General features: G+C 38.6%; 1 protein-coding gene across 15 annotated transcripts in view; it reads left to right on the forward strand.

Moving 5' to 3' along the window:
* Positions 1–23,995, forward strand: part of CASK (calcium/calmodulin dependent serine protein kinase) — a 414,387-nt gene that overhangs the window by 308,928 nt on the left and 81,464 nt on the right. For 14 of the 15 annotated variants that reach the window (XM_054005578.1, XM_054005605.1, XM_054005628.1 and 11 more), the window contains one exon: positions 2,402–2,523. In XM_054005578.1, coding sequence (XP_053861553.1) covers positions 2,402–2,523 — 122 coding nt within the window. Of the gene's footprint in view, positions 1–2,401; positions 2,524–9,658; positions 9,668–23,995 lie in introns of those variants that run through there. The other variant, XM_054005672.1, reaches the window with a different exon arrangement.

A 23,995-nucleotide genomic window follows, 5' to 3' on the forward strand; every position in this document is an offset into this window, starting at 1 on the left:
TCTATACTAGGAAAACTGGGGCCTGTACTTCTCCACTAGTGTAACTCCACTGGATGTAGTAATTATGGAAAATGTATTGTAAATAGAATTCAGGGTCTAGTGATATTTATCTGTTTTATTTCTTTCTTTAAATTTAAAGTAGTAGTAAAAGATCTATAAAAGTAATAATCAGAGGACCTAAATCTATCTTACAATAGCATAATAAGCCAGCAGCATTAAAAAAACAAACATTCAAACACAAACTAAAATTAACTCAACTCAGCCTCCCAGTGAATCAACTACAGAAAGTTCCTTTCCACTCATTATCTCCAGGAGCATAATCTTAACCTTCTCCAAAAAGCCAGAAATAAATGGTTAGATAAAATGGTGGTAAAAATATCTGAACCCTGTCTGCACTCCCCCTGTTTCTACTACCAGTGGAGCTGCACTGGTGGAGTGGTAAGAGTCCTTATTTTCCTGTTGTAGATAGGCCTTGGGTCCTGCTCCACTACCTTGATAACAATTGTTTTGTTTTAAAATGTTTAAGGGTGCTTTCCTTATGGTAAAACGAAAGACTGACTCTTTCTAGGGATGGGTGAACTAATTCAGATAAAATAAAAATCCACCCGAACCTTCCTGTCACCACCTCTTGGGATGGTCTCTTAATGGGCCTCAGTTTCTCCTGACTGGCCCTCCTTAGTTTGCTCTGTCAAGTCAGTTCCTGGACCCTCACCTCTAATTAATCCTGTCAGCCCTTCACTTTTTGGGCTTGTAGTCACTCTTCAGTCTCCTGGAGGCAGCCTCGTATAAGGCTGTCACGACCTTGCTATCCCAGGCCCTTCTGTCTCCCTTTCCTTGTCTGTACACTCCCGTTTATAGCAGGCCTTGTTTCTTCTATTGGCTGCAGCTCTGTGATTGGCAGCTCTAGCAGCTGCGTAGGGGTGTGATCAAGCTGCTTGCTTGTAAACAGGAGACTGTCTATGCTCAGTATGGGATTTGTAGACCCCGTTACAGTTCCTCAATAACTCTCTCAAATCTCAACCATTTTTTAGGGTCTGATAAAGCCGAGTTAACATTGTGTGCTTCTAATTTTCGTTCATCTCTCCATTTTCTAGTTTGGGGGAAAAGTGGAAATATTATGAGAGGGGCTACTTTCACAGTATTTCTGGCTCTTGTGAAACCAGGTATTCTAATGAGAGATCTTGAATCTCATAAGACTTCAGACCCATTTCCAAACTATAAAGAGATTTAGACTGTTTATAGATGCATCTTTTTGTGGTAAACCCATCATTTTCTCTCATGTAGAAGATGCAGAAATAGTTTTCTGATGCCTGCGACCATGCTACTCTATTGCCTCAATTCTTTTGCAGGCAAGTGTGGGGGGAGCACTTATTCAGTAGCATGGCAAGATGGGGACACTTAGGCTTTTAAACTATGCCTTCTGTCATGGTATCTAAGTAGAATAAAACACACATGCATTGATTTGGGGTGTCAGAGGAGCCATCTGCACATCTTTAATCACTCACTGTCCAGATTTATGGTGGGGGAGAAATCCTTGGGGGTTGTGGATTTCCCCTCCACTGTAAGGAAAAATCTTATGTTAAGAATTGCACTTGCTGTGATATGAGGTTCCTTATACCTTTACTTTTGCCACTTTTTGTCCATTGAGCCAAGAAATTCTTATAGTAGTCTTTTGCATGTTCTAATATGAATGATCCCAGTTTTTCAAGGATATTTTTAGGAGAAAAAAGCTGAACTAATTGATTTTTAACATTACTGAAGAAGAGACATTTTTAAGACCACCCTTTTTTAATTGAATATACATTTTAAACATTCAGACTTTTTATGTTCACTACTGTATGTTGGCAAATAAGACTATAAAAACAAGCAGCATAAATGAACATTTTGAGGAGAAATGAGGGAAATATAGAATGACAATGCAAGTGATTGGGATTTAGAAATTTACCAATGATTATTCAGCTGTTCCTCATTTCCCGGTTCACAGTTTATGTTCATACACTTTTTTTCTAGATAAACAGCTGGATAAAGTGTCAAATCTTCAGATATTTTCAGCTAATTATAGAAAAATTCAAGACTAACTGTAGGTTGTAAGATGAAGCAAATGCAGGTTGAGCATTCTGGTAATTCACCTAAACATCCATCCCTATTGTTACCTGATTTTTAAAAATACAAAGACATTCTTAAAGCTCTCTTAAACTGTTGCTTGTGATTAAATGAAGATGTATACTGTACTGTTAAATAACATTAAGTTCATTCAGTGTGTTCTTCAATAAAGGTTCTAGCCTTTTTAAAATCCTGTTTTAGATAGTCACAGTGAATGAAGTGAAAGATTCCTGTTCCAAAGGTCAGTTTACCATGAGTCTTTGCTCTATTGGTTTATTTTCTGCTTGTTTGCCTGCAGGAGCAGTCTCACAGGTGCTGGACAGCCTGGAGGAAATTCATGCGCTTACAGACTGCAGTGAAAAAGATTTAGATTTTCTACACAGTGTTTTTCAGGATCAGCATCTTCACACACTACTAGATGTAAGTATTTTTACAGTAGAAATTTGAATATATTTTCTTCTTTAATAGCTAAATATTTCTCTTCATTTTTGATGGAATTTTAAATTCACTGTGTAGTATTTGCTTCTTTTTTCTGTATCCTGCTTACTTTTGACTTTGTTACAAACAAGAAAATATATGAATTTAATAAGTGGTAAATGTAAGAAATTACTCAAGGAAAACTTGATATTAAAATACAACTATATTATAGTTTATCGTACTGCATAGTGTGAGTTTTAAAAATGCGATTTTTGCACACGTGATTAATGACTTGGTTTGTGAGTTTACACATTGAATAAATGGGTATAGTGTTAAAAATATTCTGATTCACAGAACGTGGCTCTTTTGTTGATCTCTGACTTCTATTTTGTATTCAAAATTTGAATTATGCAGATTTATACTCTTTTTTTTAAAGTGATGTATTCTGTGACCTTTTTACCAAAGTCTCAGTATTGCTTGGGACAATGATTCCCTAACAGATGAGGAAGTGGAGCAAAGCCTTTTCATTCATAAGAAGATTAAACTTACTTGCACAAGCCAGGTGGTAGTCTCAATACTTTAAATGAAACTTCTGCAGGTCATTGGATGTCAGGTCTCATGTTCTTCTGTACCAGATATGGACTTGCTTATACATGCCAGGTGTGTTCATCATAAGATCCTTTAATGCTCTGTCTGGTATGGCTGAGGTTCGTTTAACTAAGGTATTTTATACACAGAGCCATGTAGTGGCTGAACAGGGTAATACAGTTTAGCATTCCATTACACCTCCTCCTTTAAGCTCTACATTCCTACCATTTACAATATTTACGCTATCACGCTGTCTTTGAGGTTTAGTATGAATCAATCTCTCAAATGTCTCTGAATCATACTGGTTTTCTAATTACACAACCCTAACATGTAACACCTTGGGTCACCTGTCTATCCATTAGTTGCAACAACTGGCTGTGGTCAGTTTGGAATCTCTGAGTCGTCATCTTGTTCTGCATCCACCATCTGTAGATTTTTTTTCTGCTGATTGTTCTTTCTGAGGAACAAATTGTAAATGTCAGCAGTTTCTGTTGAACTGTTGGTCTCGATCACATATGATCTGGGCAGTGAAGTCTTTTTCTTTACAACAGCTGAAGTTGTCCCTCCTTTTTCTCCATCCAGTTTGACATGAACATGGTCACCAGTTTCGAGAGCTGGCAGTTCTCTGATTGAGTGTTATCTGTTGTAAAAGTGTTTATAGGCTCTTTTTGCCTTTTTATCTGATTTGGCTACTCTCTTCACATTGGGCCACTTTGGAGATAGATTCTGTTTCAAAGTTGAAACAGTAGTTCTCAGTTGTCTTCCCATCAGGGACTATGCTGAACTATATCACGTAGCTGCTATTAGGTGTTGATTTTTAGGTGAGAAGAGCAAGGAATGGATCTTCCTGCTGTAGGATTTTCTTGGCTGCCTGTACAGCTCTCTCAGCCTCTCCATTCACTAGCGGGTAACATTCGGAATGAGTTAAATTTTGCTGCAGTGAATTGTGGTTCATTGTCCATCATTAGTTGTTCTGTAATACCAAAGTGGACAACATATTATGTCTTTAAAATATGTTGTTTCTATATACTTGGAAAAATAGACCACAATGACCAGGTAGTGATGTCCTCTGAATTCACATACATTTCCAACTAATCTATTCCAGTGTGTCTCTGATAGAAGTGCTTGTACATTTCATTGATCAACCATTGTCTGTTAAGTTGTTCTATACTGGATCTCCTTTCAAAAGTTCAGTATAATCGAATCCTCCATCAAGTTCTTTCTCCTTTCTCACTAGGCCCATCATGGCTGCCACACTGTGGCTGAAAAGATTGTTGGTCTTTGATCCTTTGAACACTTGCACTCTGAATGCACAGTTTTAGTCTTTGTAAGCTGTTTCTGTGGTGAACTGGTCTGTGCAGTTCAGAATACCTCCAGGGCTAGTCAGACCTGTATCAGGTGACTTTAACTCTGGGAGGGGTTGAAGGTGATTGAAAGTCCCTTCTGGCATGACTGTGAAATGTCAGCTCCTGAGTCAATTTTAAAGTCAATAGTCTTGCCATGAATATTCAGTTTCACTCTCCAGGCAGACTCTATGTCATTGGAAGTGATAGATCAGAGAAACAATGGCTCTGGATTGTTTGTAATATTAGTCAACTCCCTGAGTGCTTTTGTGTGGCGAACAGCAGCAAAACATCCATATTTCAAGCATTTATTACACCATGCACCTCTGGCTGGATGTGCATCATCTCTATGGATATGACTTTTTCCACAACTTGTGCATGTAGGCTGGAGTTTGTCTCCCTTAACCTGGGAGTTCTCACTCCTTGCCTTAGGGGTGTTATGATATGTTTTAACACTCAAGTGTCAGTTTATAGCGTCTAAGCTAGCTTCAGGTTTTTCAAGTTGCTCCTGTATTTTGTTCTGTGGTTTGACTAATTCTGACAGCTTTGCGACCTGTAAAGCTATGGCGGCTAGGGTAACATCTCTCTTCATTTGTAGTTGCTGTGAAAGGCTTTTATCTGTTAACCCAATAACCATCCTATCTCTGATATTTTCATGTTTAGCATTCCCAAAATCAGGTTTCAGCCATTGTATGCAAAGCTCTTATAAAACATTCAACATTCCCCCTGGTTCTTGATTTTTCTGGTGAAAACATGATTTTCATAAACCACTTTTCTCTGAGGTATAAAGGATACATGAAAAGATATCTGTATGTCATCAGTTTCCTTGTGGAGCTTTGTAGCGGTGCGAAATCTTGCAAAATATTTTTTCCAGTCTGCCCATTCTGAAGGTTTGCCAAAACTGAAGTTCTCGGTGCATTGAAGAAAGGTATGTTGGTGAGATCATGCAATCTTTCTTCCTTTTGTCTGCAACCTTTGTTGCTGTTTTCCTTCTGTTTCTGTTCTTAGTTTACTCCTGACACCAGGTGATGTTCTTCCGTACCAGATATGGACTGGCTACAGTGCTTGTTTTTACATACCAGATGTGTCCATCATAAGATCCTTTAATGCTCTGCCAAGAATGGCTGAGGTTCGTTTAAATAGGGTATTTTACACAGTACCACTAGTGGCTGAGTAGTGTAATACAGTTTAATATTTCACTGGAATGGAAAAAACGAGGAGCTGGCTGCATTTGCCACTGTACTATCTGAATGCCTTCCAGTAATGCATTAAATGGTGTGACTAACCTCTGTCACGTTGTTTTGTGCTCTCATTCTCTCCCCATCGGAGAATTGTGTTTTACAGTGTTGTGTTTTGTTTTGGTGGGAGGTATGTTTCTTCCATCTTCCTATAGGGCACATCAGTAGCCAGAAAAATATATACCAAAACTTATGTCCCGGGAGGTAGAGTAAAATTAGATTATTAAAATGCTGACCCTTTAAATTCTTGGAGAAAAAAGCCCAAATATCCAGGTCCTCTCTGATCTTGGCCCTTATGCTGATGTGATAGTGAGGTGGGTGACTGTCTATTACTGACTATAGCTGTTGGCAGAACATGCAACTAGATGCAACTATTTGACCTGAGAATGCCTACATATCCAGTAACGCATATGGTGGCCTAAGTATGAACTTCCAGGCCACATGTACCCCCATCACAGGTTTCTTGGTTTACATACCTTTTTGCAGAATGGGGAAGCCAAACTTTGTAACAGATAAATAAGAGTGGTACTGAGACCTTTTATTTTTAACCAGGGAACACCTCACTGTTGGGTCAGATCCTAGAGTGCTACAAGGAGCATTAGGCAGTTCCCTCATAATCTGGACCACCTTTGAATCATTCTTGTGGCTGTTTTCTGAAACCTTTTCAGTTTTTTGACATCCTTTTTAAAGTCCAAAACTGGACAAGCATTCTAGTAATGGTGTAACCAATGCTATATAAGATTTATATGCAGCAAAGGACTAGCATGTGTTCTTGTCTCTCAGAAGTTTTTTTTTCAAAAGCCTGGGTAGTTCTGTGAGTGAGACTGAGACAGAAAAGGTTCAATTTAAAGGTACATTAAGATAGTGTTTTAATAGAGCACCATTGTACTAGAATGTAGTTTAATATTGTACTAGAATATGTTGAATAAGGGAGAAAAAGACCCCGCCCATTACTAAAGTAAGATTTTTATTTCAGTAAGGCAGGTTAGGCAGTTTGTACACATGCATTGATATGATGCCATTTTGCCTCTGTGAAGGTCATGTTCTATGTTTCAGTGACAGTCTGTGAGGAAGAGTTTGTTCTCCTTGGAATGGTTTGGGTCAGTGAGACTACCAGAACACAAACTCTGACCCATTATCTTCTGCTGAGTAAGAATTTTAGGATCTGTTGTAGAGTTTTTACTGTCAAATCAAAATGTCAGTTGCATGAAAAACTGTGCTTCCCACTTCTTGGCCTTTTTCCATATGTTAAATTTGTTCACATGTTCCTCCTCTTTCTCAAGAGTAGTTCTTATTTTTAGACTAAGCATGTGATTTATCTATTGGAATCTCTTCCCTGACTTCTAAACTAAATCTTCTCTAAAGGCAAAAGAGAGGAAGGATCTCTGTACAAAGGAATGAAAATTATCCCTTTCCTTTTAGTTTCTCAGCTAATAAAGATCACACATCAAGCGGGGATCTTTCTTTATAAAGTTACTTATGGAAGTGTGTTTTCTGCTATTCCACTGTTTGAGTTCATTTATATATGTCTATTTTAAAAGCTATATTAAGAAAAAGCTTTTCTTGCAGTTCTTAAGAAACTCATCTGTTTAGGCTTATTCCAGTGGTTCCAGGAGTTCAAAAACAAAAATACCTTTTTATTCCTTTTAATTTACAGGATAATCTGTGCAACATAAAATATATATCTATGAACTGAGATGTCTGAACTGTAACTGTAGCCTTTTGATTATGGTCATATTTTTCCTAGAACCTAAACTGTATACTGTACCTACTCTTTGTTGGATCACCTACTCTTTAAAGATCACCAACAAGTCTAGTTACAGTAGCTTACTTGTGTGTGTTTTTAATATTATTTTTTCTCCAATAGTTTTCTAAGTTCAGAACATAAGCTATAGACTAGTATGTTATGATATAAACAGAAGCACTAATGTGGAGAGTGGAAATTCAACTTTTTTTTTCATTGCTAAGTAAATATCTGTCAAACTCTGACATGTATATATCATTTGTGAGCTAAAATATCAAATACAAATTCATACAAACAGCATGTGCAACATTTGCTGTGCCACATAGATCTATTCCAGTTACGTTTTTGTGTCTAAACTTTTGTGTACAGTTCAGAGGGAAAAAATTCTTAAATTGGTGTTTTTGGTAGTGACCAATTAAGATACATGCGACAAAGTGTATAATTCAGCTCTGGTTTCCTGCAGATAGTAAATTACAAGTGTAAAACAGGAAAGCTACCGGATGTATTTTTTAATGTGGTTTTTGTCCCTGCTAGGGAACAGAGTAGCAGCCGTGTTAGTCTGTATCCGCAAAAAGAACAGGAGTACTTGTGGCACCTTAGAGACTAACAAATTTATTAGAGCATAGGCTTTCGTGGACTACAGCCCACTTCTTCGGATGCATATAGAGTGGAATAAATATTGAGGAGATATATATACACACATACAGAGAGCATAAACAGGTGGGAGTTGTCTTACCAACTCTGAGAGGCCAATTAAGTAAGAGAAAAAAAAAACTTTTGAAGTGATAATCAAGATAGCCCATTACAGACAGTTTGATAAGAAGTGTGAGAATACTTACAAGGGGAGATAGATTCAATGTTTGTAATGGCTCAGCCATTCCCAGTCCTTATTCAATCCTGAGTTGATTGTGTCTGGTTTGCATATCAAAGTGGGCTGTAGTTCACGAAAGCTTATGCTCTAATAAATTTGTTAGTCTCTAAGGTGCCACAAGTACTCCTGTTCTTTTTGCTAGGGAACAGTTCTCTTTATGTAAAGATCAGGATCCTGCACTCATTTTGGGCCCAGTTCTGCAAAGCACTAGTGCATCTCCTGGAAGGGTCTTTCAAAATAGTTCCTGTTGTATGGTTGTCAGTAATCATACAGAATCAAAACTAATTTCTTCAGAAATAGTTCAATAATTCCAAAAAAAAAAAAACCCAATGATTCATTACTAAAGTATTAGATGTGTTTAGAATAGAGAGAGAGAGAAACAACCATTTTGGGAAACATACAAAAATACAGTCAAATTTAATACTTGATTAATTTTTTTCAAGAATAAGAGTGGTTTTAGATTGGACAGTGTCACTTGTATTACACAGGGAAACATGTCCCTCCCTCTCTTTTGGAAATGTGATGTTCCAAATTCTAATGAATCATGCAGTATATTCCTGCATCCAATTCAAGCAGATATTCCTATTGTTATGCCTATATAAAGCTTTATGGACTGATTCTGATGTCCAGATTAGGTCATAATGAATGTAGCATTATTAATAAAAAAGTAACACAGATAAGTAAAGGATACAAGTTATTTAATGAAAAAGCATGGCACAATTTAATGTAGTGGAACAGGTTTTTATTTCTACCAGCAGATTTTAGATACCTTATCAAATACGTTGATTATTGACTTTCATGAGGTAGATACCACAATGCATTGCGCATTATGTATGTCAGCAGTATTGGCATAGCATGAATGTTGTTACTGATTTTGGAGACATCCGTGAATGGCTATTTTTTACATCAGTGTGACACAGATTTTACCCTAATGATTAGTTGTTTTAAAGAATACTTTGGCATGATGGCTTTGCCTAGGGGGAGGATCTTAGCAGAACATGTTCCATCTATGGCTAGCTGAAAGGAAGGCAGGTTTGCTAGAAGGTAAAACCAGAAGCTGCCATTATACAGCTGCCTGCATTGAAGGCTACCAGTAAAATCTGTCTCTTGTTGAGTCAAGCAGTTTGGTCACCTCTCAGGGACAGCTTTTGTGGGTGATTCTGAATACAGATGTCATTCGATTTACAAGTGAAATTTTCACTCAGCAGGAGAACAATATCAGCTTTTGTGTGTCTGGGGCCAGTCTGTGCTGCTAGCTTTGTCTGTGTGTGTGTGTCTTTCTGTCTGTCCTAAGCCAGATAGTTCTAGGCAAGTTTATTAATTACTTACCTAAGAAGTTTGTGTTATATCTGCAAACTTTAAGGTAAGTGGTGTTATGTTTCTGTACTTATATCTGTGATAGAAAAGACTGCTATAAACTTCAGTGGAACTTTATTAACCTGTTTGCTAGTATATCACATAAAAAATTAGTTTGAGAGATTGAATAGCCTTGATGTATATATTGTAGTGTTACTGAGTATCTGTGTGTACTTGACTTTGGTCTGTAAGTTGTAGCTATTTTATTGCTTTCAGAGTTTTTTCATTGATATGTATTGTCAAAGTTAGACTCAGGACTCAGAGTTTGTCAGACCACTCTGTTTTATTAGCACAGCGCTCTGCTAATACATTCAGATAATGTGAGCCCCCATGCAAGATTCAAACAGCCTTATTTATACAGATAAAAGGGTGCGAACTAAACAAAGGAACAGAGAGAGCAAAATTGTAAAATTTGCATAGGGCACAATGTGCATATCCTGCTTTCTTATTAACTCTTATCGATCTAATGCTTCACCACTTGCCCTTAGGTGGGGCAATTCATTAAGGAGTTAATGTTTGCTTTCCTGCCCCCTGGCTTGCAGCTTTTCTCATTTCTACTTAAAGCATTCTTTAATTCATTCTATTTCTTTAATATAATTCATTTCACTTTCACAGTATAAATAATACATATATATATATATAAAGTACATTGATTTTAAGGGTTCTTGCTCCTGTATCTCTTCTTCTATGTAGTTAATGTTAATATTTCAAAGGAAAACTAACACCGCACATTTACGGAGTTCCTCTGATAAATGTATGCTTTTGAAGACTATGTTTGGTCTTTTACTGTTAGGTTTTTTTGTTTGTTTATTTTTCCCTAATCACAGCCTGATGTTAGCACTAATAAATTTGAAAGTCTCTTCCAAAAACAGTAGTCATTTAGCTTTCATCATTCATGCTTTATAATCTATTTATGCATTTAAAAATGCTTTTAGCCCTGCTTACGTTTATCACCAAGATTATTATGTTTTCTGAACAGAGCATACTATATTACCAAATTGTGCATTTTGGTGAAAAATAAAGTGGCAGCAATCAGTTCTGTTTCCAGAGAGGAGTTTTTAGTGTTCATCCCTGAGTTTAAAAGAAACAGAAAGAGAGAGACTATCCCTCAATACCATTTTACTAATGGATTTCCTAAACAATACAGAAAATAGAAACTGGTATATTCTGATTAACCTTGAATGGCAATGTTTGAATCTGTTCTCATTAACTTGACCTTATTTTCGTGTGTTCTGTATTGGAACCGCACTCTTGTTCTCCATGTAATCACTTAGTGTGGTTCAAAGTCATTAGTTCAGCGTTTGTTTTCACTACTTTGAATGTTGTTTATGTGTTAGATGTCATAAACAGGGCATGTTTTAAGTGGATCATTAATACACTTTTTTTGTGTAATTTGAGGCACAAGAGCACTTGTAGTTAAGGCACTTGCTAAACCCCATCTGGAATGTGCGCGCGCGCGCACACACACACACACACACATTTTTCTTTAAGTTATCCTTTCATTAAGTTGTAAGTTCACAGTAGAAAGGAAATAGAAAATATTTGTGTTTAAAATTAAAAAAAAAAAAAGTGATCTACTGGCAGGACAGCACAGTTATTTGGGGAACTTAGTCTGTGTTTTTCATTCCCAGCCTCACATAGTGGGGGTTACTCCTTTAGCTACTTCAGAAGACGTGTTGACAGGCAGTAGAGTGAGTTGCTTGAAGGCTTCCTCAGATTCAATGACTGGATTCAATGCAAATTTTATCTGGAGGTTAGGAGCATAAAGTTTAAATGGGGTCTGAGTCAGCGGCGCAAATTACCCCCTACAGAGGAAAAGAAATAGTAAAGACCATATTTACAGACTTTTTCCCCAACTGAAAATAATAATTATTTATAAGGTCTTCATTTTCAACTTCTTTGAGCGTCTACCCTCCCATCTTTTTTAATGGTTAAAAATCCAGGCTTTTTTATTAAAAAATAATTTGTGTATAGCTCACCTCTCAAGGATTACTCCTGGGGGAATTCTGCACCAAAAAATCCCAAATTCTGCACCAAAAAATACAAATTTATGCGTATTTTATTTGTCAAAATAATGCAATATAATCATACCAGTGTCACTTATTTTGGTAATTTATTTAAACTACCATACAGAAAAAAATCACAACAACTGTTCAGCATGTCCTAAACACATTAAAGTTAAGTTATAAACACTTGGTAACCAATACCCTACATTCCAGTTATAATCCTGGATTTTCATTTAATTTACAATTACTTTTATTTTGGTGTTTGATGTTCTGTAAAGTAAAATGTCACTTTAAATTGCTCAGACTTTCACACATGAAAGTCCTACAGTTTTGGCTAATGATTGTCCTGCATTTTTTAAAATGGATAAGTAAAAAAGTTCCTGAGCTGTAATCTAATCCCATTGTGCCTCTCTGGCACAGGAAAAAAAGCAATAAAACATATAGACCAGTGGTGGGCAACCTGCAGCCCCTCAGGGTAATCCGCTGGCAGGCTGCTAGACAGTTTGTTTGCCCACAGCTCCCAATGGCTGCGGTTCGCCATTCCCAGCCAATGGGAGCTGCAGGGAGCTCTGTATGACTGTTATTTTATTTATAATGATTCTCAGCCCTATTATTTCTTTCTAATCTATTGGTTTTCTAAAGCATTTATCAACATAAAATCTAGGCTGTGACCTAATAAAATCTAACTTTATAAAATATATATTTAAAACAAAACTAGCATTATTTTATTTAACCTCTCCCTCTTGGCCTGATGTCATCTCTCCCTGTGTCCATTATATGTTGTTGTTATGTCATTAGAGTGACAAGATGGGTGGGATAATATCTTTAATTGGACCAACTTCTGTTGGTGAGAGGCACCCGTTTTCAAGCTTACACAGAGCTCGAAAGCTTGCCTCTATCTCCAACAGAAGTTGGTCCAATAAAAGATACTACGGTACCTCATCCATCTTGTGTCTCTAATATCCTGAGACCAATACAGCTACAACACCACTGCATATATCCTTGTCCTATCTAACTTCAGGCAAACCTGCAAACCCTATGTAGTATAATGAGTAGTCCCTTTGATTCTCATAAGTGTTTGCAGGATTGGGCCCTTAGATCCCAAATTTACAGAAACCCATACTGTTGGCTCACCTGTACTCTGAGTTCCTTTGAGTTTAACTGGGCTCTGTGCAGGCACAGAGGTTCATCCAAATGTTTCCTTTGCACATTTAGGGACAGACATTGTAAGCTCCTCAGTGCAGGGACCGTGACTTTTTTCCCCTCTAAAGCTATACTGCAAACCCAAATTGTTCAAAAATCACGTCAGGCCCCAAAAAATCATAGGATTGACTGAACAAAGGTTCAGACAGAGAGCGAGACTATGGTTTGGACCAGGAATTTATTCTGACTGAATTGATTTTCCCAGTTATACTTTGTCTTTATACAGGTGTCCTAGTGCAACTACAGAGATCTCACTGTTGTTCAGAGTCATCTGTTATGTTGAGTACTGGGAGAGCCGCATTGTTTAGTGGGCCACTGGTGTCTGAATTAATCAAGAGCTTATTGGGGGGAGAAGAAATTCAGAAAGACCACAGAGAAGGAAATAAGCTTGAAACAAAGATACTGATGTATATACAAAAGAGACAATGGGAGGAGGAATTGGAAAGTGAATTAGACATTTGTGAGGAAAAGGCTACCTGGAGAAGAGCATGGGAGGAGTCCCAGGAAGGGAGAAAATGTAGTAAAGAAGAAAAAAGTGTGTCTGTGATTATTTTGATTGCTTTAAATTATAGCTGAAAAAGCTTGAAGATCTATTCACAGTAATGTTCACTTGATAGTTCATTTCAACCGTCTTTGGCCAAATACCCAAAATATACATTTTAATGCTGCTGTCTCAGATTACTTAATACTTAACTTGAAAAACTATCAAATTTATAAAATCTTTAACTACTTGCCATTGCTGCAAAGGCGCAAGTCCATTTTGTTCATTAATCCCCAATATTCACCAGTTGAATGTCAAAATAGATTTAAATGAAATGAGTGTGCCTTGATGTTCAAATCTGTGGTGCAGCACAATAGTGAAAATAAATGTTATTTCCATACAGTGTGAAAGAAAATGGACATATTTTGTTTCTTTCAATACATTTAAGAGATTACTACCCTACGCTGTATCACAGGTGCAGCAGTGTTATGTAGCATACATCATGTTAAGAAGTTTCTTCCAAACCGTGTTTCTGCAAGTGAAATAGCTAACTCTAAATATACTGCTTCTGAGATTGGAGATTCATATTTATTGGGGAAAGAAAGCAATTAAAATAATGAATTTTATAAGCTGGCTTGCTACCTCTTCCTCTCTACCAATGACTTTTGTCCTACTTTTGGGAAGTTGAAGTCCAAATCTGGCAGCATTGCCTAGTGGCAGTGATTTTGTCTGTAACATGTAGTGGTGAGAGTTAGTGGCTGGGTGTAGGGGAACCTGGGCCCTCCCTGCTCCACTATGTTCCAACCCAGGAGCCTGTGAATAATAGTTCAAATATGTGGCCTAGGGGCCAGTGCCCTTACGCCTGTTCCATGGCCAATTCTTACCCCAGCTTCAGTTCCTCCATCCGCACCACTGATCTCCTTCTGGATTCCCCCAGGAGTCCTTTCTGATCATGCTCCAGAGCGTCTTCATCTATCACTAGGGCCCTACAAAATTCACAGCCATGGCAAACGCGTCACAGACCCTGAAATCCTGTGAAATATGGTCTTTTGTGTGCTTTTACCCTATATTATACAGATTTCATCGGGGAGACCAGTGTTTCTGAAATTGGGGGTCCTGACCCAAAAGAGAGTTACAGGGGGGTCGCAAGGTTATTTTAGTGGGGTTGTGGCATTGCCACCCTTACTTCTGCGCTGCCTTCAGAGCTAGGCGGCCAGAGAGCAGTGGCTGTTGGCCAGGTGCCCAGCTCTGAAGGCAGCGCCCCACAAGCAGCAGTGCAGAAGTAAAGTTAGCAATACCATACCATGCCACCCTTACTTCTGCGCTGCTGCTGCTGGCAGCGGCTCTGCCTTCAGAGCTGGGATCCCAGCCAGCAGCCACCGCTCTCTAGCTGCCCAGCTCTGAAGGCAGCCCCACCACCATCAGCAGCTCAGAATTTAAGGGTAGCAGTACCGCAACCCCCACTACAATAACCGTGCGACCACCCCACCACCACCCACCCCCCCCCACACACACACACACACAACTCCTTTTTGGGTCAGGATTCCTACAATTACAGCACCGTGAAATTTCAGGTTTAAACAGCTGAAATCATGAAATTTATGATTTTTAAAATCCTCTGACCATGAAATTGACCAAAATGAACCATGAATTTGGTAGGACCCCATCTATCAGCCACAGCCCATTATTCCTAGCATCTGAGAGGTGAAGGGTGTATGGTGATTTGCCAATGGGGCCTGGTCTTAGCCTTATGGAGTCCTGTCAGTTTCTCTGCAGGAGCTTGCAGCACGCATCTGTTTCCCTAGACTGTTCTCCTAGACTGAGGTGAGCTTCTCCCTTTTGAGCCCAGCCTCCAATGTGAGCATGCCTAGCAGGTGCGGCTGGGTGGGTTTTTTAACCTTTAGGGCACCAGTGTGAGACTCAGATACCCCATCACACCCAGGGCTGGAGCGCGGCAGGGGAAGGCAGCGAGCCCTCCGCGGCTCCGCTCTCCCCGGCGGCCGGAGCGCTGAGGGGAGGGCGGCGAGCCCGGCCGCGGCCCCGCTCTTCCCCCCCCCCAGCCGGAGCACCGGAGGGAGGGCGGCGAGCCTGGCCCGGGCCCCACTCTCCCTGGCCGGCCGGAGCCCAGGGAGGGCAGCGAGCCCGGCCGCGGCCCCACTTTCCCCGGGTGAGCGCCGCCCCCCTCCAGGTGCCGCCCCAAGCACATGCTTGGAGGGCTGGTGCCTGGAGACGGCCCTGATTACACCTCATAGAAGGAAATTTAGAGAAATAAGTGTATTTGTGGGGTGTTTTGATGTACAAATGTGGCATGAAAAAAGTTAAGGATATAAGAGCAAGAATGCAAGTCAGAAAGTTTCAAAAGTTAGGGTAGTTTTGGAAACTTGGCTAAATTGCATATCCTATATATCCAAGGATATACACTGACAACACATTAATACATTAAACTTGAGAGAAAGAGGAATAGAAAATACTAAATGTGTTTAACCTGGTCGAGAGAGAGGCCAGAACAGCTGTTTGTTTTGTTTTGTTTGTTTTTGGGTGGTTTGTAATAAGAAAATCAATTTTTGGTCAGTTTGCTTAAACTTCCTCTCCCCAAAAAAGTTCACCTTTGGACTGAGACCAACCTATGGAATGTTTCAGGTTTCAGCTCCAAAGGAATGTGTTTGAAAAGGTTATGAACAACTGAAATAAGGGAGAGGTGTAGAATGGAAGTTGAAACTCCTTAGAGTTCATTTAATTAACAGTGTGCCATTTTCTCTTACACAGTGGTAGTTGAATACATAAACAATACCTCTGCCTCTGCTATTTCTGAGACAATAATTCATTTAACACATGTATTGTTCTGTTTAAAAAGTAACACATTTCAAATATTTGGGAGTACAAATGGTTTCTAAAAATAAATTGTAGCTGGTCTTGTCTGTGCATAGAGAAAATCCTGAAAAAGTGTAAGGGTATATGCACTCCAGCTGTAAAATATAGGCACTTTGAAATAGCAAGAATTCCATCATATGAGCATCTAATTTACAAGATTGATGATGAATTTGTGGAAATGTGTATGCTAGCGGAGGAGTTTTTCTTACATAAAAAATAATGTAGATGTGTAAACAGTTACATGAAATCACTAGGGGCATATGGTGGAATGATATAGAAATCTGGTTTTTTTTAAATGTGTTATGATGGTCATACTACTTGTTGGCTTTTATTCTTTGCAACTCTCCTATATATTGTATAACACTTTAACAATTAATTATATTTAAAATGTATGTCAAATTTAGATTCCCAATTCTTGTACAGGAAAAAGCTCCAGTACATTTGCAAATCGAATATGCATTTTAAGTTGCACACATTATTTGTAAATCTACTGCCACCATTGATGTATGTGGTCTCGGATAAATTGTTTTAAACCATTCTTTTGGCGCCTGTTTTCAAAATGGAAACTTGTGTTTACCTTCTCTCACACAGTTGAAAAAGCCTTTGTATGAATTTACAACGTAATATTGATTTCAGAATGTAATCCAAGTGCAGCTAAAAGAGATTTCTCACTGCTTGTCCTGGATGGATCATCTGGGAGATGACTGTGATGCTTTGGGGGAGGGCTTAATAACATTAAGCTTATTTCAAGAGCCAACAATGTTTTTTAACTGTGAGTTGAGTCTCTTGCAGAAAATTTCACGTGTGTCGGGTAAAATGTATGTTTTCACTTTAAAAAAAAAAAAAAAAAGAAAGAAAGAAATATTTCCAGTCAAAGTATCTATCTATTAAATCCCTTGCTTATGACCAGCTTTGTGGTGTAGCAATAATACAATACTTCACTATGCAAGAGATATGAATATAAGGTATGCTCTCCCTCCCAAATTGACATGTGTACCATAGAGAAAAAGCACAAAACTCCTTGGGAGGCTTTGATCAGCTGCATTGGCCCCTACCATCTGTGTAGAGGAGCAGAAGGTAGAGTTCTAAAAAATAAGCCTGGGACTCTAATCGATGGTGCGGCTATAATATGCAACACAGTCATACCAGGACGGGAGTATGAGAGCATGGCTGCTGAAATGATAGACTAGGCAGGTGCACTGCTCAGTGAGACAAAAGGCTGGTCTAAAGGGAGTAATTGCCTTTTTAGCAAAGGCTAAGAATAAAGTCCCAGCTGTCAGTTACTGTGACGCACAATTAGTGTGTCCAACCTCAGGATTAGTTACTCTGGAGAAAGTACTTCTGTGAAGGTATCAATCTCCAAGGAAGCAGCCAGGGGGCTGAAGATCAGAGTTCTTGACCAAAAGCGGGAAATGATCAAATAATAAGTAATTAATTCCAGGTCTCCAACTGCAGAAGCGTGTTCTGTAGCTTAGAACCTAAGTTCAGCATAATAGTTTGTTTGGGTTAATTAAAACATGATACAGAATTCATCTTTTGCACTTCCCACTAGATTTCCCTTTAATTTTGGTAGTTTTAATGCAGCCAGGCAGAATCCTCTTACTGTGGGTGAGCAGGTACTGCAGCTGGGTCAAATATTGTGATAGCAGTCCTCACTGTCATATCAACATTCTTCTAAATCTGAAAACAACAAATAGTCTTCAGCTGGCAGATTGTGTTGTGGAGATGAACAAAGAGAACTGCTGAAAATCACCATCCACCCACAAACATATTATATCTGAAACTTGTCCTGAACCGTATTCCATTACTGTGTGCTCACCGCAACTGTATGCCGCTCGTCATTGTCCAGCTGGCCAGAAGAAGAGAGGTTGTCTCCTCTCTAAGAGCTCCCTGTGCAACTACTAGTAGAGGGGGAGGAAGAAAAAAGTTTACCCAAACAAAACAGGTAGGAGTAGGAAATGATTGGCTGGACCAGGTTGGCCCCTCCCACTGATGGGAAGAAAGAGGGGGGTATTTATATCTCATGCACTCCTGAAGAAGCCCTCATCAAGCTGGCAGCACCCCCCTGCCCACCAATGAAACCTGGAGAAAAGAGTGGGTTCCTTCATGACCCACTGTGGGCATTACGCTAGTCTCCCTTTGGGCATTACGCTAGCCATTTGGGCATTACGCTAGTCTCCCTTTTTTTCCTTCACTGCGAGATTGGCTGAAATGATGTGGGTTTTTTCACCTTCCCCACAGGATGATTAAATTATAATGACACACCTTAGTATGTAAAATTAGTAGTAGATTTTCAGTGTCTGAATATTGTGCACTGGTATGGAGCAGATGCAGCCACACACAACTTGTTGACACCCAGCTGAATACAGTGATGCAGTGTATCACTGGAACCCTTAAGTCAACTCCAACACCATGGCTACTGTTCTAACATCATTCCCCCGCTGATTCACCAAACTGCCGCAACACTCTGCGAAGCTCAGCGAATCCAGGCAAACAGATGTCTTCCTATCCGCCAAGACCTCGACAACGGTCTCGCCCCCCACTCCCCCAACGTCTTAAGTCCCGCATGCCTTTCTGGGAACATTCATAGCTTGATTGCATGAGGCTAAATGATGAGAAGGAGGCTTGGAAAGCAGGCTGGGCTTAACAAGACTTTAAAAATAAGCATCTTGTGCCGGATCCCACACAGAAAGTTCCTGGGTTCAATCTTCCACGGACATCTTGGTCAACTCTGAACCGAATCCAAACCAACCATGGTAGATATGGACATCTAATGCACAAATAGAAGATCAATGACTCCCCAGCATTCGAGTATGGATCCCCACGACAGGCCATCAAACATATGACCACCTACTGCCCAATTTATAAATATGAAGGAGGCATCGCTAAAATAAATTCTGCTACTCTTGATGTAGCCATCTGGCTCAATCAACTTCAGGTGAAATTGTAGTTGCTTCTCTACATCAGCAATACGAAAAAAGAAGTGCATCTACTTGTTATGGAAGGGTACAGTCATTGGATAAAATGTACTGGAAAAGGATTTAAAGGAAAGCATCCCTTAAGGGAGCTTCAGAAGAGAAGAGGGTTCAGATCTTCTGAATCTGGTACAGAGAGAGCCAACCCCCATCCTTTTAAATCTCCTTAAACCTTATAGGTGGGGTGGGTGGCAAGGTCCCAGCAACAGGATAGGTGGGATCAGGTTGGGGATTATGTGAAATGATAAGAGAATGATCATGACTTCCATTGTACAATTTATTGGCAGGTTTTCCCACATCTTTTAAGTTAATAAAATTGTGGCCTAATTAAACCACATTCATTGCCTCCTGCCTTTCCTCCAGTGTTGCCGGGCAGTATAGGGGTAGAGGGTAGTTTTAATCAGTCCCCACTGTTATATATAAGATGTGCCTTTAAGTGTATTTTTCTGTTTTTACATTAATTTCTTTTCCAACCGAAGAAAGTAGAATCGTTCATTTTCTACTTTTTCCTAAGTAAATTAGATAAGTATTTTTTGTAGCCCCATGTGATCTCAGGTATTTGGCATCAGGAAATAGGTCCTGGAAGATTTTTATAAGTTAGGCTGTTCCAGAAATGTAATATTGATTTCAGAATGCAATCCAAGTTCAGCTTAAAGAGATTTCTCACTGTTCTTCCTGGATGGATCATCTTGAGAGAAGTTTGTGATGCTGCTGATTAAAAGATACTGTCTGCTGTCATCTTGATACACCAAAGTCTGGGAGGTAAAAACTTTCACTGGTCCTTGGGGGGGAAAAAGTTTTTCCCCATTCCTACATAAAGAAATAGGTTTAATGTTTTTTTCTTTGTTTTCATATTATTTTGAAGAATGAATGAAGAACAAAAACTTACAAGAAGACAGTTGTAAAGGAATACTATTAAAAATCTTGCTTCTATGAATGAAGTTAAAATTCTTATAATATTGTTGTACTGTAGCACTAGCATAGTTGTGAAAGTTCTAGCAATTTGTAAACAAAATATTAAACTATTCTTACTAGCTTGAAGCTCAAAAAACATGAGAAAACAAGTTGTTCATGTGGAAGTAATTTCAGTACCCTAATAATTTTAAAACAAAATGGCCTGTTCTCCATTTTGGTTATTTAATTTAAATGCTACCTAGAGAATTGGCTTTGCTATGAAGTTCTCCTCCAGTTGATGACTTTCTCATGGCTTTTTTCTACTTTAAACTGTTTTCACAAGGATATTTATGTCCTAAAGGATGGATTCGATTTGAGTTGGCCTTTTCGTACCCTTTTATTAAAATAATTCTTCCGAATTGGCAGAAGCCTTGTTGTCCAAGCCCTAAACTGTGAAATGGCCTTCCAAGTATTGTATATTGTGTATTACTGTTTTAATATTTAGTCTGTAGCTACATATAATTTATAAACATTTAGTTTTTATCTGTAGTTAATATGTACCTTATTGGAGCATGCACAGATATGGGTGGGACACTGCACCCGCTCTGGATCAAACGACAAACATAACCAATTTTATATGAGCATATGGTTAAATTATGCTCTTAATTTCACCTATGTAACTGCAGAGTAATTCCATTGAGTTACACAGGTATAACAGAAAATGAAATTTGTCCAATATCTGTAATTCTTCTGCAAAACAGTCAGATGTTTCTGCAGATTTATGTGCTATATGCTGTCACAAGGAAAAAAAAATGCCAAGATTACTACTTCAAACTTTAGTCTTCTAGTTCTAGAAGTGGTAGCATTTCAGTGTCCAAAACTGCCCCTGTGAGAACTGTCCACCACAGTTCTGTCAGAATCTCATTTCTATTTCTCATTAATTATCTCTCCAGTAACCAGACTGGATAGATTAGAGATGGGATAGCTGGTTCTTTAATTTGGCAACTCCTGTGGTAATGCCATTTGTAGAGGGATCTTGCTTCACTCAGTAGCTCATTTTAAATAGTATTACCAACTCTTATGGGTCTCACAATATTTTGGGGTTCTCCTAAAGTCCCAACTCCTGGAGACAAATGATTAGGTGAGAAGCTCAGCTTTCCTGTTTAAGGAGGTTATCTAGCCCTCATGGTTGCAGAGAAAAGTTTGAAAATGTGACACTAGGGCACCATAAAGCCCAGAAAGCAAATAAGAACTTTAAAATATGTTTTTTTAAAAACGTGTTCGTTTGTAATACTTGGGGTTGGCAATACTACACATTTTCCTCATCTCTAACTGAATTCCTTCCAGGACACTCAATCTAATATTTCTTAGATAACTTCTGTTCTTATTAACAGATTTTTATTTTGTTTCATCATCATGGTTGCTATTGTGTCAAGTCTAGGGAAACCTTCCCCAGGTCTACCATTGTAACTTCCAGATTCTGGACTGAAAAATACAGTTAATGATTCCATTGCCTCATCTGCCCTTGTGAATGACTCCATTATAGATTAGACCAGCCAGTGAATCTAAATTCCTATATTCTGTGGTGGACTTCATTTTTCAAGATACTAAAATGTTTGTTTTCTGCAGATGACATGACAACTTTTGTGTAGAGCAAGGAATTTTTTTACTAGTTAAAAGGAATCTTTGCAAATTTGAAGTGATAAGTTAAAACTTTCCATTTCAGACTGTTTGCTTGAAAGTGGAAAGTGAACTGTGTCCTTCTCCCCAAGAAGCAAGCTCCTTTTATACAGACAAGCAGTCAGAAGCTTTAACTTCTGGGAGACAGTTAGTCATCAGACATGGACAGATTAATTTGTTGTGGGTACCCTCTTCACAGTATTTTTGTGCACCAAGAGGCACAATTCGTTAAAATAATTCTTGCGTTTTTAAGAAACAGTACCCTTCAGTTAGCTTGCTATAATGACAGTTTTGTGTTTACCTTAAATATCTGCTTTTTGCTAATGCATGGATTGCAACTGCTAGCCTTTTGGGGGCTACTCATTAATCCTGTAAATTTTGATTTTCTGTACAGTAAATACAGAAGCCCAATATTAAATGTTAAGATTGTAAGGTCAGGAACTCAAATCTAGGGAATTCCTAAGGCTACAATTGCTGTGGCATTTTAAACAACCATATTGTGCATTCTGTGCTATATGTTGTAGAGAGAACATTTTATAACAGAGTAATGTATTCTTAACATTTAACCAGTGACAAAAGAATAGGAAAAGTGCAACTTGATTGAGTTAACGTTGCCTTTGTTTTTGAAATTTCCTGACTTACTAATTCTTGGTCATGTTACATTATTGCTAGTTTCTTTTCACTTAATTTCCTATGACTTTTAATTATAGGTTAAATTATAGGTTGTATGGAGAAAAAAGTAAGGTAATCAACTAGTGCACCTTTCAGTCTCCGCTGACTTCGGTGGAGCTTGTAAGTCCTTTGAACCAAGAATAAACGTAGAGAATACTTCCATCACCCTTACTCACATTGAGTAGTACATGCAGTAAAGTACTAAATGTAAAGAGTGGCAAAACCTCATCCCTTAGTGAATTGTGTGCTCATATGTGCGATAAGAACATCTACTGCCTGTGATCGGTATGCAGTTTTCAAATGGTCAAACCAGTATCTATTGCTAAATTAAAACAGATTTTTTTTTTCAAACCAATTAAAGGCAATATTCCTCAGTGGGGACTGTGCCTATACGAAATGTCAGTCTTCAGTCATTTTTGCTGTAGCCCTGTTTAAATAAACATGCAGTTAAGTTTTTAAAATAGCAAAATTGGCATTGATATGTGTGGGGTGGGCAGGGGAGAATCATCTTTAGTAAACTCCAAAACAGCTGAAGGGGTTTTACTCAGCCTTTCAGAAAAAAGTGTCAGCCTTATTATTCTTCCGGAATGTTCTGGGTTTATATGATTTTTCTCTTGCAAAGGCCTTTGAAAGAAGGAAATTGGGGAAGTGCACAATCAGATTTTGTTTCAGGAACATTAACAAAATCATGGACCAGATCATGCCCCAAGATCCACCCTCAAAAGGACCTGCCTGTGAATCTCCCCACTTTTGTGTGGAACAGAGGGGGGGGGGGTTGCATGCCTTCATGGCACATTCTTCCCCTTCACTCTGCAGAGGCCTCTCCTTGTGATCCAGGTCTATCCAGGGGACCAAGAGTGAGAGGAGTGTGGGCAAAAATAGGATGATGCTGTGTATCTCCCCTCTCTGGTTGTATGGAAATTAGTTTAAAATAATAATAATAATACAACTACAATGTTTGTTTTTTTAATTTCCCTCAGTAATCAGGAATAAGGCTTTTGTTTATGGTCAGGTTCTCATGCACTATCAAAATAGTGCAGTTATTTATTTATTCCATTTTTTTAAAACAAATGTCTCTATTCAAATTCTAATAGAAAATGTTTCCATGAAATTATTGTTTGTTTGTGCTGAATTTTATGAAAGCCTGGTATGTTTTGTAAAGGACCTAGAACAATGAGGCCCCAACCTGTTTGGAGCCTTTAGGCCACCAACACAATACAAATGAGAAGTCATTTTTACAGAACCTAAATTTGGGGCTAAATTTGATCAGACAGTATCACTTTAACCACATTTTGCATACAGAATAGTTTGATTTATTTATGCCTTTGTATTCTCTTAGGATTTCTCAGAATTAAATGTTAATCCCAATTGGGACGTTCAGGATTTGTAGCATGCTCCAGGTATTAACAGGTACTCTGTACTTTGAAATTTACTGTGCCCTCTACTTACTTGAATGTAAACTATAATATCTTACTCTGTTAGAGAACAGTACTATTCCTTTGCATTTGTGGCTATGATCACTAAGTAACTGACGTTAATATGACCCAGTGAAA

This window comes from Malaclemys terrapin, chromosome 1 (assembly GCF_027887155.1).
Source record: "Malaclemys terrapin pileata isolate rMalTer1 chromosome 1, rMalTer1.hap1, whole genome shotgun sequence".
NCBI classification, from domain to species: Eukaryota; Metazoa; Chordata; order Testudines; family Emydidae; genus Malaclemys; species Malaclemys terrapin.